The sequence below is a fragment of the Dipteris shenzhenensis genome, chromosome 7, assembly GCF_047967505.1.
Source record: "Dipteris shenzhenensis isolate YYH24624 ecotype China chromosome 7, Dip_SZ_1.0, whole genome shotgun sequence".
Lineage (NCBI taxonomy): Eukaryota > Viridiplantae > Streptophyta > Polypodiopsida > Gleicheniales > Dipteridaceae > Dipteris > Dipteris shenzhenensis.
Window position 1 is genome coordinate 1764180 of NC_141602.1, and position 15736 is coordinate 1779915.

General features: G+C 41.2%; 1 protein-coding gene across 1 annotated transcript; it reads left to right on the forward strand.

Moving 5' to 3' along the window:
• Positions 1 to 1391: 1391 nt before the first annotated feature.
• LOC147899802 (low-temperature-induced cysteine proteinase-like) lies at positions 1392 to 14372 on the forward strand. The gene is made up of 5 exons (XM_087376895.1): positions 1392 to 1890; positions 2143 to 2378; positions 2887 to 3027; positions 3605 to 4054; positions 14169 to 14372. The coding sequence occupies exons 1-5, from the start codon at positions 1437 to 1439 to the stop codon at positions 14229 to 14231; spliced, it is 1344 nt and encodes a 447-aa protein (XP_087233021.1). The 5' UTR covers positions 1392 to 1436; the 3' UTR covers positions 14232 to 14372.
• Positions 14373 to 15736: the final 1364 nt, after the last annotated feature.

Genomic DNA, 15736 nt, shown 5'->3' on the forward strand with positions numbered 1-15736 from the left:
TTGCAAACATGAAGTACCATGAACTGTTAGCTTATCGAAAAGATCTCCAAACAACACCATCATCATCATCATCACCTGTATGAGAGTAATCTTCACCCCTTTCTTCCCCCAAAACATGCTCCTCCTACACCTCCTCATCCATAGAAGCTAGCTGCCCATAAAAACTTTGTTTTGAAAACTGATCCGTTTGGCCACATTTGAATGTGCTTTTTTGTTTTTGCATGGTGAATGTTCCAATATTGCCATGTTGTACTTCTTTAACCTTGTTGGATTGGAGCCACACTGCTCTCAGAAGAGAGAGGTTGGGAAGCTGAGTTGATGTACCCGAGCATATGAGCCAAGGGGCATCAATTTCTAGCTCTTCATCTAAATGGTGATCATCACAATCCCTTGGGGATCAAATCGTGCAACTTGTACATCCACCCCAGCTCACTCCATTATGTACACCAACTCACTACATTAGTTCACAAAGTTCTTCTCACAGCTTTCTCACCAATTCTCTCTATAACTCTAGCATTGCTCTAGTCGTGGCTCAATTTGACAACTGCTTCATTTCTTTCACTCCAACTTGAGTTGTTCCATAGATCAATCTCTTGCTTCCGAATAAGGTCATTTGCCAACCAAAATTCTCGTGACTGCTTTTCCTACTTGTAGCTTTTTCAGTAGGAATGCTTTGACTTCACTTGCTCAACCAACAACACAAAGAAAAGTCAAGCAAGGAAAGACAAAAAGAAGAAGCTTTGCTTGTAAGAGAAAAGGGCAACACAGGAAGCACTACATGTCAAGCTTCAATTCCGTGGGCAAGTAGTCACTCTTGTAGGTTAGGGACATCAACAACCCGCTCGATCATCAATGTGTAGGGAAAGGTAGGCAAGGAAATTGGAGAGGCTCTTGGAGGTGTATCGAAGCTTGGCCACCCGCGAAGCTCCCTTTTGCTTTTTTCGAACCTCTGGAATCGATCCTAAAGAATAGTATAGATATAGATTTAGATATAGATGTGAAACTAGGGTCTCTTGCCAAAATGGCCACGTCCCCATTCATATTTAATGGCCTATCCCCTCTTTCATATCTTTTCTCTCCTATCTTTTCACCCATCTACCTTTTCCCAAATTCATTTATCTTTACTTGCATTTTCCCTTTCCCTTTCTTACACCCCTTCTATAAGTTATTGGAAATTTTGATTTAAATGGGGACTTAGTGGTTGTGCCACCCTTTTGAACGTTGGTGACTTGAGCATAGATACCTCTCAAAAACCACCACAAGTCCATTTATGCACTTACTCCTAAAAGGCAAAAGGCAGGGCGTTAGTACCTCGATTTCAATAAAAACATATTTGAGTAAATTTAAAGTTATTGAAGAAGAAGAAGATCCCTAGAAACTCGGGAGTGCCCTCAGCTCTCCTCTCTAAGAAGTTGTTGCAACTTCCCACCCCCATCATGACCTCTTCCTCCTCCTCCTCGTTGTTGTTGTTGTTTTTCATGTTTGCCATTGTGGCGTCTGCATCCATCGTCGGCGACTCCCCCGACCACCGCCTCAGCTTGGTCTTCGACTCGTGGCTCCAACGCCACCCCAGGGACTACCCCTCGCTACAGGAGCACCAAAGACGCTTCCAGATTTTCAAGGACAACCTCGTTTACGTCCACCAGCACAATCTGCTCAATTCTTCCTACTCGCTGGGGCTGAATAAGTTTGCGGATCTCAGCAACGAGGAGTTTAAATCGCTGTATTTTGGCAGCAAGTGGCCCAATAGAGCCAAGGGGCGTTCGCAGGAGCGAGGGAATCCTGAAAGAGCGCTTGCATTGAGCTATCGCAAGGGGGAAGGCACTCCCATTGCCATAGATTGGAGGGAGACGGGGTCGGTGACCAAGGTAAAGGACCAAGCTTCATGCGGTGAGTTCCCAAAAACAGCGGGATACGGTGATACTACAGTCAAAAGCCTTCTTGAGTTTGCCATCGTGAAATATGCCGCTCGTAGCATCTATGTCCCAAGGTTCCGATTTTAAGAGCAGAATGCCTTCATCTGTAGCATGTGTCACGCCATTAAATGTAAGTTGCGGAAAGAATCACAAAGACTTTGGTCTGCGCATTGATAGACGGAGTTCCTGTTATTGAACCTTCGAATTTTCGTGGTGCTGGATGCAGGAAGCTGCTGGGCATTTTCGACCATTGCAGCTGTTGAAGGCATCAATCACATACGCACCGGGGATTTGATCGCGTTGTCGGAGCAAGAACTCGTGGATTGCGATACATCTTACAACATGGGATGCAATGGAGGGCTCATGGACTACGCCTTTCAATTTATCATCGACAACGGCGGTATCGATTCTGAGGAAGATTACCCCTACACCGGACGTGACGGCCAGTGTGATTCCACCAGGGTACGTCTTGCCATTTTGCCTACATCCTTGGCCCTGGACTCTGGAGCAGACATCTAGAGCTTGTAACAAGTTGCGCCGTTTCGAGGGTAGACCTTAGGAATGGCAGAGTCTTCCGCTGGGATTTATTAAGATGGAGAGTGTGGTTTCTTCCGAGTCAGTTCCGGCAAGTTCGCATTCTCTTCAAGAAGATCGGTGCCGCGCGTGGAAGCATTGCTGAAGGCCATGATGGTCCCTCCCTACAAGATGCATTTTCTTTTAAGGGTAGTTGTTTGGTTTCTGTCGCCGCGCTCTGTTCTAGGCGTTGCTCAAACTCTGCTGGTCAATCTCCTTTTCCTTTATGTTCTCGTCGCTCCCGACAGGGTCAAATTATTTTGAAGCTGATCACTGTTGCCGCGCTCCCATGTCAAACGTGGTGGTTAATACCCTTCTCCTAAATCCTTGCTTGAGGCTACAATGGCATAACTTTTAACCACTCGATCTGTCTTTATGTATGATGCATCATGCTCAGAAGAACGCACATGTGGTGGTGATCGATAATTACGAGGATGTCCCCCAAAACGACGAAAGGTCACTGCTGAAGGCCGTTGCACAGCAACCAGTAAGCGTGGCAATCGAAGCGAGCAATCGTGATTTTCAATTGTACGCAGGGGTAAGAGTCCAGGCCTCGTGAAGTTGCTCAAATCTGATTGAAATTCGAGACGAACTTGTTGGAGAGGATGATGTGTGAAGCCAGTCATTAATTGATGCAAAGTCTGCTAAGGTATGTCCAACATTGATAAATGGGAAATTCCTATTAATTAGCTGTGGAGAAAAGAAAGGGGTGAAAAGGAAGAGGGTAAGGCCATGATCAAATTAAGGGATAAAGGGGAGGGGAGGAGTTTCAATTCAAGAATAATGGAGAGTAGGGGCATTAAAGAGGGAGCTGGAGCCTGGAACCTGAGACTGAGGACGGGGGAGAGGGACCACTAAAGTATGTACTGGTTGATGCATGAGTTTTTTTCGATCCTCTCATTTCAATCCAAGTTCTAACTTGACCACTGGAGGGCCAATAATAAGCTAAATAAACGGGTGTTGAATTAACTATCGCTCTATATAGACCGTTTTGAAAATCCTCATCCTTCCAATGTACTTAAATCCCATACCGGGGCATCTATCTTATTTTTCATCCTTACAATTATCATCTGTTGGTCATTGATTACATTAGAATTCGTTACGAGGTGATGCAGGGGGTGTTCACAGGAAGCTGCAGCACTGACCTGGACCATGGCGTGACGGTGGTCGGCTATGGTAGTGAGAAAGAGGTTGATTACTGGATTGTCAAGAATTCTTGGGGAGAAAATTGGGGGGAGCAAGGTTACATCCGGATGCAACGAGGCACGTCAATGTTGTCAGGGTTATGCGGGATCAACATGGAGGCATCGTACCCCATCAAGACTAGTGCCAATCCTCCGCTGCCTCCTCCATCGCCTCCAGCCCCTGTCAATCCTCCAACCAAGTGCGATTCTTCCTATACTTGTCCCGCTTCCAACACTTGCTGCTGCCTCTTCCCCATAGGAAAGCATTGCTTCGCTTGGGGCTGCTGTCCGCTCCAATCTGCCACTTGTTGCGACGACCACTATCATTGCTGCCCCTCCGACTTCCCCATCTGCAACACCAAGGCTGGCACGTGTCTCCGGGTATGCTCCTTGTCCTTGGTATTTGAGGGCTTTCTCTTACGGTCCTTGCCTCTTTTGCATTGCGGGATTTTCATGTTACCATCACTCCATTTTCAATTAGGACACTATAGAGGGATAGTTATTACCATTTAAATGTAGTTAAACATTTATTGATTATGTTTTATGAAAGGCCATGGCTTGCAAGGCTCCAGTCTAGCAGGTTAAGAATGACCTATTAGCCACGCTCCAGAGAATGTAGCATGACCTTTGATGGGTCAGTGACAAAAAGTCCTCAGAGAGGCTAAACATAATGTATATAAATGTAAATGATTGGTGACAGAAAGTTCTTAGAGAGAACAACAATGAGGCGCCGAGGCCCCATGCACACTAGATGGGTTAATTCATTAGCCATGCCCCTAGTCTTGGGGCCAAGATGAGGTCAGTGAATTAGAAAAGGCCCAAAGGGGCTTAATTGATTAGCATGCAAAGGGGATCAAGCGTTATCTAGTGACAGAAAGTCCTTAGAGAGACTAAACATAATGTATATAAATGTAAATGATTGGTGACAGAAAGTTCTTAGAGAGAACAATGAGGCTCCGAGGCCCCATGCACACTAGATGGGTTAATTCATTAGCCATGCCCCTAGTCTTGGGGCCAAGATGAGGTCAGTGAATTAGAAAAGGTCCAAAGGGGCTTCATTGAATAATGCATGCGAAGGGGATCGAGCGTTATCTAGTGACTAAGGAGCTTTCTAGGGACGTGGGAGACTATTGTGTACACGTTTTTTGGAAAAAAGAGAGTTATGTATATGTGATTCGTCGGCTCAAGCTGAGCTGTTGTAAGCTTGATGCACAGAGATCGTTTGGCGGGGCAGAAAGTACTTTTTGCACACCCGTGAGTTTTTCTGTGAGAGAGGTTTGGAGCGTTGCATGTGGCATTAGAGCTGAAGATGAGGCAGTCCTGGGATCACGCTGCAGTTGTAGACTGTCGGAGGAGATGCATTGGGAATTGAGCAGGAGAGTGCATCGAAGGATTTGTAAGGTCACGTGGAGCTTGGTAGTGTAGCAGGTAATAATTGAAACTCGTCTAATTTAAGTAAAGCGGCATTTGGGTCGCAGTGCTCGTTGAGTGACGAAGCAATTGTGTTACACTCTGTTCAGGTGTATGGTCAGATAGTAGTATGAAGGGAATTGTCTGTGTTAAGGAAGGTCCAACGTTACGTTGGCGACAGATAGGTGAGGAGTCCTCAAGTTGGTGACATAATCACATTGGTGATGCAACAAGGTGATACACACGTGGGTTGGGAAATGGTGTTCAGTTGTTAATATATTTCACACACGATCGGACATTGCAGTTGCTTCTACCCATTGATTGGATTAACATGAGATGAGGCCCTCAAATTTCCACTCTTTTGGGTTGTCCACACCTTGGGTGGCCTATGTAGGTTGGACGAAAACAACACGACAGACATCTCAAATTATTTTGTGCCAACAACAATCAACACTCCTTCACCCTCCCCTCGTTCAAACCTCTGTGGATCCTGCCTAATTGATGCATGAGTGGATTACTAGTAAAGGCATCCCAATTGGGGATTTTGATGAAGGGATTATGGGCGCTGATGCTTCGTTGAGGTTGGAGAATGTGGAATTAGAACATAGTGTTGAGGCAGTCGGTTTATTCATACAACACAATACATTATAGATGCTTCATTGAAATTCTCAGCCTTTTGTTGCTTTGTCCGAAGTTAAAAATCCCAGCAAGTAGAAATCTTGCAAGTAGTCTTGGTAGAAGTCTGTTATTGTTGTTGATAGAGTGACTGCCAAGCGAGGTGGGTAGAACTCATGCAGGAATTCCATATGGAAATTCGGTACGTAAGAGGGAAGGATGCTGATGCTTTGTCACACATTATGCATAAGATGAGTTTCACAGTATTAGAAAGCGTTCTAATGATTGAAGTTAGGGAAGTGAATGATAATGTCCAGAGCCTTTGGCCTAAGGCTATTGTGATAAATCCCTGGGTTATAAATGACCTTGCATTTAGGGAAGGCCATGGTATGCAAGATTTTCCCAAGGCATAGTACCTTGTTTGAATGATCTCCTGCAGAAGATCATCCAACAGTGCCATGATAGCCCATGTGCGGGACATCCACATGTTGAAAAGACATATGACATTGTAAAGCACGATTTCTTTTGGCCAAAGATGAAAACGCATATTGATGTATATGTCACACAATGTTTTTTATGTTAGAAGTAAGGAAAATGGGTGAAGGCAGCTGTCCTTCTCCATCCATTGAAAATACCACGAGGTAGATGAAAGAGCATTTTCATGGACTTTATAGTTGATCTGCTACAGACACAATGAGGATATGATCCTATCCTTGTGTCTTACCAAGATGGCATAATGGAATCCATAGTATCAAACAAGGTTACGAGACTTACTACTCAGTTTTGGGACCAATGTTTATTATGCACTACAGACAAAGTGGGAAATGAGTAGTGGGGATCATCTTGAAACGGAAGTCCAGACAGAAAGAGTCAACCAATCTCTTCTAGTTATCATAGATTGTCATTTGAAGGTGACCTGCTTCCCCAAGCCCATCCCCTAATATTTTCCTTTCTACCTAGAATAAACGAGGCGGCTAAATGGCTAAAGAACAACTCCGAGCAGTTATAGCAGTCCTCAATCTCTGTCTAAAATCTTGCACTAAGTCACCAAACTTGCCACACACTTTACTTAGGTGTATCCCAAGTTAAATCCAGACTTCACCCAAAACTCTTATCAGCAAAATGACCGTTTGAAGACCGCCTGACATTTGATCCTCCTTATTGCCTTAAGGCCTTCTTGAACATTCTGCCGAGAGTCCTTTTATAAACACCGCAACATGGACTGCCCTTCCCTATTTTCTTCAATGTATCTCTAGAAGCCAACCATTTTGGAGGTATCTTCCAGAGGACAGAGGAAAACATGAGGAGCTGTAGATTTCCAGATTCTGCGTAACCTCTCCTCCAACAATGTGGCGGGTCTGTTCTGGTCCAAACCAAATTCAGTCTGCATCTTATCTGATCAGGCATACAAAGAGTCTTGTAAATGCACGCAGATAGTCCTTTCCCCTTCAAAGGTTTCTGTTCCAAGTCCAACTTCTGCTTGTTAGCATCAAGTTCAAATGGCAATTTGTAGGCCAGAATCCTCCTGCTGTTTCCTTGACAGATTTCAATAGCTTAATATCCCTGTTGTTCAGCTTATGCTGAGCCATTAGCTCATCCATAGTCTTCACCAACCCTGTGTAGATTGCAATCCCAAAGGCATACCCACGAATTTAATCCTTTGTTGTTCAGCTTATGTGCCCTTACATGGTAGTACAGGGCCATCTAAGCCCGTATTCTTCCTTGACTACTCCAGTTTTGATCTAGCCACTATCTTGGGATATCTATGCATGATATGCCAAGATGAAACACTTTGTATAACCATTGGCAGATCAAGGCAGCATTTTTCTAAACATCCAAAGCAGACAGGACATGTTTAGTACCACCAGATTTGCACTAATGCATAATGATAATGCATTATATCTTCTCAAACTGCTAGATAAACATCCAAAGAAGACAGGACATATGCAAGTACCACCAGATTTGCACTAGTTACCTTTTCAATATCCCAATTAGTTACATCAATCTGCATCTGGCCCTAAACCCCTGCCCCTGCTTAATGCACTTGAACTGGTACTTATCTAACCAAGCGTCTCTTTGCTCATGACCCAAGAATAGGGCGTAACTTTGTCTTGACCTACCAGTGCACCGGAGACTACAAGGAGCTCTTCAAAGACTTGCAACAAAGCCTCCATTTTACTCTCTTGAGCTATCCAAAAGACATCTGTAGCACGTGCATCCATCTGTGCTGTTAACTACCTTTCCTGAAAGAAACACAAGCCCTTCAATGCAATATTTTTCTTGTTCAGTCTAATAGCTGCTAGGAAAGGCTGAGTAGCACAAGCAAGCAACAAGGGTGCGACTCGCGAGCAGGCTTCCCTGTTTCACAGACCTTTTAACTTACAATCGTAGTTACAATCAAATGTTTGGAATTTCCCTAATGTTATGGAGACTCCAAACGTTTGAAAAGTTGAAAAACCGAGATGGAATTTTGAAACATGTTTTACTTTTTAATATCGTAATTCACTAGAAAATATGTTGTACTGCATGGTTTCAAATACTATCATTACAAATAACACACACTTTTTTTCTGTAAAGAGAGATTTCATTCAGGAAAATGTACATTCATAGCTGTCCAAAGTGGGAAAGCCGTCCAAGAGAGATTTCACCCGTCACTCGCCTGTTTTCTAATCTTCCATTGCTCGATTGGAGTTCTGATCGTCAGCTTCCAGGTTATTCTTCTTTTTCATTCGCGGATCTTTCTGTCAAGAAGGCCTATCACTTATTGCTTCCACATATATAACCAATCTTACAAATTAAAACTTTTAGAGAACAAGCAAAAAGACAAAACAATCTTTAGACACATTATGAGCACACAACTTACAAGCTACAAATTTCAGTAAAATTCAGACTTTTAAAAAACAGTTACCGGTGACCACTACCAGACCATTTTGAGTTTCGACCCTCCAAGAGTTGTATTACAAAGCTTGGAAGTTGTCCATAATTTGAAAACAAGATTACAAAGTCAAATAGAAACCCTTTTCCTTAAAAAACAGCTTACAAGTGACAACTTGCAACTTGCAAGGTGTGACGTCTTCCAACTTCAAGTTCAAAATTTTTATTCATCAATGATGAATCATGATTTAGTTTCCAATTGTCAATGTCAAGGCTTGGCCCTCGACTAGTTAAGACTCATAATTCACTACTAACAAGTTACTAGATAGCTTGCATCCAAAAGCTTTAAACGATCAAATCTAGGCTAATGCTTCCCCTGTGCAAGATGAGGGGTTGTGCCTTTCAACGCAGGTATGATTGGCCGTGGCGTAGGTTAAAAAAAAGTCCAAATTGAGGCAGATTTGGGCTTTATGGCCATTTCAAAAGTTGAAAGTTTTAAACGTTTGCGAATCTTCAAACTTGTGTTGGGCAAAGCAATGTTTTTTTGGAGTTTCCAGACGTGATTTTCTCAAAGGTTTCCATATGTGTGGTCACCTAATCAAACGTAGTTATTAGTAACCTTGCTTGCAAGCTTAAGGGCTCTGCAATTGGCTCAAATTGCAGCTGCAGAATTCTAAAGGCTGCTGTAGTCATCTCTAAAACCTATGGCCAACAATCGAAGCCTATCATAGGCTTTGACTCCATGGGCAAGCCATGGCTGATGCCTTTCGTTTTTCATCGTCTTGGCAACTGCAGGCAACTCAATTCCTGTTATGCTTGCCAAACCTTTCTTAAATACCTCAACAATCTCATGATAGTAAACCAATCTCGAGTTTCTACATGCACCTGATTTATGCGATTTATATTTCTCAGGGGATTATTAGTTGGCAATACTTGGTCAAAAGGTGGAGTCTAGCCAATTAGCCATGCTAAGCTTCCAAAGAGTTTTTGGGGGTTAGTCACAATCATTCCAATTGGAGAATGATCAAAGCCACGTACTTCTGAGGAGAGGTCCTTCACGCTTCAAGGGGAGGCTCAAGAGAAGTTGTGTGATGGAGCTAGCAATCGGAAGGGCTTATGTGCCAAGCAAAGAAACAATGTCATCTCCCCACCTATGATACGTTAAATGAGGAGGATTCCAGAAAGAGACACCTGCAATAGCGATAAGCTGATTATTGGCTTAGAATGATCATTGCTCCAATTGGCTTAGAATGATCATTGCTCCATTTGTGATTGTCCCAATTTAGTCGACATAACGATATACCTGTAAAAGGATAGGGCTTGGGAAGGCTGACATCTAGGCAGTAGATCTAGGTGCTCCATAAGCAGATCTAAGTGGCAAAGGGTTGACACTTATGTCTACCCTTGAGAAGGGTCATATAGGCCCATGCGACATTTACAATGAGTAAACCCAAGCTCATTAAGAATCTTTGGATTTTTAGCATATGCACACTTAATCGATCATCTATGATGGAGGCTTGTTACAAGGCCCAAGAAATGCATAAGGTTGAATATAATAAAGAGAGCAAATCATACATGCTATTCGATCTAGGATATAGGTGTTTCCTTTGTTTACAAGTGAATGGTAAAGGAGAAAGGCATGGCAACATCAGCAAGGAGAAGGCAGAGAAGAAAATCTGAGAAGTTCAACTACAATTTAAAACCACGGTCCAAATTAAGCTGATGAAAAGGAAAAAAGCCCACCACGACAAATTGCAGTTTCAAATTATGCATTGTCATGACACCCATCATGACAATTTAAAAACCATTTTCAGCTAGAATGCAATAAAGCTATGATGAAGAAATCTCATTTATTTCAAAAGGGAGGAACGTGAGCATTGTCGAAATTACTAGGAGACAATCAACTGGCAAATTTGTATACAAAAAAGATGGAACAATGGACAAAGAAAAAGCCGTAGATGATTAGCAATGTTCATGCACGAATATATGGAGATTATAAACTTTTGCTTTAGTTGCTAGAATGGCAACATTCAAATCCTTTGTATAATTTGCAAGAATCAACAATTGGAATATTTATCAATTAGATGCCAAAAATGTGTTTTTAAATGGGTACCTAGATTAAGAGAACCATTGGGACAACTAGAACATTATGCAGAATCATGACAGCAATAGTATAGATTCTTATTTTGCAAAATTCATATTTGAAAACTCAAATGTTAATCTTACACTATAGATTGCAATTCGCAATATGTCATGCAAAAGATTTGATTTGGATAGACTCGTAGAGGTAATAAAGCCCATTGATTGTGCTAAGTATGATCTTTTAGTAAAATATTGGGACAATGCATTGCAAAGTATCAGATTCAGAACGGTGGAAAAACGACATGAAAGTTTTTAAAGATACATCAAACAAACAGGAGTGAATGGCAAAGTAAATAAACAGGTGGTTGGATCATTGTTGTATGTTGCATTGCTAGGCCCTATGTTTGTAGGCTACAGTACTAAACAATTAATGTTGGGTAATTGGAAGGAAGCTGAGAGACTACTTACAAGCTTTAATCTAACCAAACAACTAGACATTCACAATTGTGGCAAAAGATCTTGAATTACTTACATATTGTTATAATAGTAATTATGCAAGAGGTACAACACAAAGATAAATTTATGGTTATGCATTGTTCTTAGCACAAAGAGTTGATGTCGGTTAAGATAGAGATATCCTAAGTTTCGTTGTCATTGGTAAAAAGCAGAGTACAAAGCCTTAATCACAAGAGTGCGAGAATAGATATTGTTAAGCCAACATTTAATGAAACATGATTCCTTGATGCCGTGCAACATTGTAGCTAAGTATACATTCCTATATTAGCATATGGACACAAGGAAACTATGCATCACACAAAGAGTACAAAGCGGAGAATTAGCCCACAACATTTGACTACATTTTGACGAATGCTGTAGCCATTTTGATGCTTCTCAAAACAAGTAGCACGAGAGCTATTCAACACATATATAGTTTTTGCTTTGATACCAATGGACATCTTAGGGAAGGTTTTGCATCACGTGAATTCCTCTTGTAATCTCATGATTTCATCTGGTGGGAAGGCATTAGAGGCAAATCCCAATGTTATGTAGAATAGTGTTGGTATTGTGCTAAATCAAATACCATATCCTAGAGTAAGCAAGAAATGTCATAGGTCATTTTATTCTATAACTAAACAAGAGACGGTTGGTCACAGTCTTCTCTCTCTCTTTAATCATCTCCTTTATTCGCCATCTGCTATTCCATACAAGGCTGATCGTTGGCTCGACACTCTGCAAAGATGACAGAGATGCAATATACATACATGGAAGACCTTACAAAACCATGGTGAACAAGTTGATGCTTTGTTAGTTTCTGGGTTGACTATATGAACGCTTGTCTTGCATTTTCGACAAAGCCATAACTATTCAACTGACATTTACCATCATCGGTAGCATGCCAAGCCTGCTCTCTTAAGTACTCTCATGCAAAACATATTTCATGTGTTGTTGCAATGGAAGCACAGCATTTGTCTTCAGTAAGTGCTCTTGTCCTTCGACTGATTAGCTTCTTCATGCATCAAATCCCTTTCAGAATCAACTTGAGGGGCCCCTTTTACTCCCTTCCATTTGCTAATTTGTAGTGTCTATCCTAACCTTCTTAAGTGCTTAAAAGAACCTCGTGTCCTCTAATTACAGCACGTTCTTGTTTGAGGTATGATCATGTACTTCCATCAGTTTTCTTCTGAAAGGAGTGCTTCTCTCCCTTTTGAAGCACTATTCATTGTCAAGGGTGCAAACAGTCTCAGTAGAGAAAGTTGATCTCCTTCAATCAGGGGGCTACTTGTATATAGGCTTCAAGGTTCAATTCTTCACGACCTATTCTTTGCTTTTGAGAGGAAAGTATGGTAATTTGCAAAAGGGTGCATCCACACAATTATGTTAAGGCACCCCAAATTGGACTGTTTGAAGGAGAGATGGGGTCTTGCATGGGGCCTCCAAAGGTTGCCAAGAACCTCCCATGTATGGGGGCCTTAGGCAAGCAAGGACTGGAAGTAAACTTTGAGAGGGGTTCGTGTGTATTTTGGGAAGGAGGAGTAACTTGAAAGTAGATCAAAGGTCTCTGCAGATTCAATGCAAGGGTGCTGGATGGTGGGCTCAAGCTCATCTAATGAATGGAGTTCTACAATGTGTGGAGGTTGCGTGTATAAGAAAGGTCATCAATAGCCCTTCAACCGGTTAATAAGGAAAATGTTTAAGTAAAGATTGGCACTTGTTCAATGGGCATCTGTAGCCCACTGTTAGACCATTTGCTTACAACAGAGGACAAAGGAAAGCTTGGCAATCATCCTCTTGACATCTGCAGATCATTACCATTCCAATCCAAAGAAGGCCCCACATATTTTGCAACATTCATCCATGATTGCACACGTAAGACCTTTATGTATGTGCTTAGTACAAGAGTCAAGTCTTGAGACACATCCAAGGAGTTTTGAGTGTTGCATGGACGCAGGAAGGCAAGAAAGTCAAAAAGCTTAACTTATACAGTGGGAGTAAATACGAGGGCTTTACTTGTTAGAAACAAACGAGTACAAGTACTCGACGGGAGGGAGGGAGGTAGGTTGAGACAACTGGTTCATCTACTCAATGGAGTCCTGGGGGAGTTATCGAATGCTGAAAGACCATACGTCACCCATCTACATGACTTTCATGACAAGTTTTTCTTTAAAGAGAAAAGATTTGTTTATTTTTTATGTAAACTACGTATAGTAGAAGCACAACCGAGGAAGCCCCATTCCAGTCTCCTGACGTTGCCACGTGCAGTTCAGAGGGCAGGAGAATGATCCGTTCTTCAGCCATGCAGAAGTGCAGAAGCTTTCCTCCATATTTGCAAGCGTGATAGGGCACACCCTCAGTGGTTATCTGCCAGCTGCGAGAAAGATGATGGAGAGGGGAAATGCCCCTCGTCTATGGGATAAAGCTGGCCAGTCTGTGAACTCCTCTGTCCCGACCTTACAGACTGCTAACTGCAGCTGTCCACCGGCCTATATAAGGGCTTTGTATTGCCCCAGCCCTTATGCCGGCCCTAAAACAGCGCATATAGTCAGCCAATGAACCTGACAAGGGTGGTCCGGGTAACGCGATGCTCTTAAACCATGTACTCATTTATCTGACAAACCAAACTCAAGCACCATACTCTATTTTAAAGCACTAATTTAAGTAGGCGTGAAGTGTCCAAATGCTCTTCCAAATGTTCTCGTGTTTTTTATTCAATCTCAATAGCATGTGTTTTATCCTTTAATTGGAATGCTCTTCTTGGGGTTTTGTAAGATAAGCCCTCCTATATTTGCAAGTACATCATGAAAAGGATGTTCACTTCTAGACTTGCTGCAATCTTTGATATAATGGATTGTCTCGCCTTCGCGGATAGATTCTATGTTTGCCATTCTATTATGTTCACCCTCTCATTTCCCCTTTTGATGCAAAAGAAAGAAGCTCTGCAAATTTTCTAGCTCTACTAGCTTGCAAAAGACTATTGAGTAGTTTTTTTTTTGGCTTTTGTGCAAAACGATGGCAGGATGCAAGGAGTCCATTTGGAGTAAAGATGCTAGCACGAACGGATGCACTGTATGCTAGATAGGGGTAGTTTGATCTCATTTGCTTGCCTCAAATGATTCTTTGATACATAGTTATTTATTAGATTACAATACACGGGGTTTTACACTAAAATTCCCTTTCATATGTAAGTTATGCTATTTTTGTAAGACAATGCTAACAACTCAAATAATCATCTGAAACTTTTAAGAAGTCAGCCTCCTCGTTTATTGTGGATCTTTTTATAGTGGGGACTAATGTTGTGAATGATGGCTTGTTATCCATTATATGACTAGAAATTAGTGAAAAAGTTTCTATAGTAACTAACATGATAAGCTTAAAGAACCTGAAGATTTCCAATTTAAAAAAAAGCTTTATCATGCAAAATAAAGTGAGTGCTGTCTTTTCCTTAATGATATCCTTTATTGGGGAGTTGCAACCAAGCATCATAGAAATAGTTGCATAGCCAATACCAATTTACAAAGGGATGAAAGAGTAAGTTGACCAAGCACTATCTAGGATTAGAGTCAAATACTAAAGATGAGAGGATTCTAATAAGTTGTGATAAGAGCTTGGGTGAGGAATGTTTTCAATGGTAGACTTGCATAAAATGACTATTGTAAAATCTTTTGAAAATTTTCATAAAAAGCTTTTTAAAGTAGGGGGGTATTTGAAAAGTTTGTGCTTTCGAAGTTCAATAGCAGATTTGCATTTAAGACTATTGTAGAATCTTTTGAATTTTTTTGTAAAAAGCTTCTAAAACTTAGGGGGTATTTGAAAAGTTTGTGCTTTTCAAGTTTATCTTTTTGAAAAATATCGCGAGAACTTGTCTTTTTGTTTTTTAACAAAATGTTCCAAAAAATGAGACAAAATATTCCCTTGTTTTAGTTTAAAGCATATGGGTTAAGTTATAAGCACCAACCACCAGCCATGAAACAACAAGCTGTCATTAGGAACCATGTAAGAGTGTTGAAATAGAAGTTTTCCCATATCTTAATTTTATTATTAACCTCTCTTTCATTCAAATTGAAGTTGAAATTCAAGTCATCTAACTAGTCATTGCAATTGACACATGTTTGTTCTCCATATATATGTATTATTTTGCTTTTCATTTTTATGACAACAAGCATGGGTGTATATACATCTTTAAGCATTGCAAGTCCATGCCACACTTTTTTTAATTTAGAGATCTCCATAGATATTATTGGACATTTGAGTGATATATGATGTCTATGATTAGTTGGCAAAAATCAAAGCTTTGCCTTGCAAAAGATCCTTTTTGAATTATCTTACATATAGGTAAGGAAAAAGCAACATGATTTTTTTTTCCTCTGCGGACGATGTGATCTAATTACACTTACAACATTAAAGGGAGACTTTGTGTGCGATTTACAACTGTTAAAAGAGTCCCTATCATCTTGCGAAGAGTAGGAAAGCAAGTTATAGGCTGGTGCAAGTCTATCTGTAGATAACTTTTTGTAGAGGAAAGGATGGGAATTTCCCAACAATTTGGAAGAGATTGGGGTTGCCAGTCTTGATTTGGGCTAGATA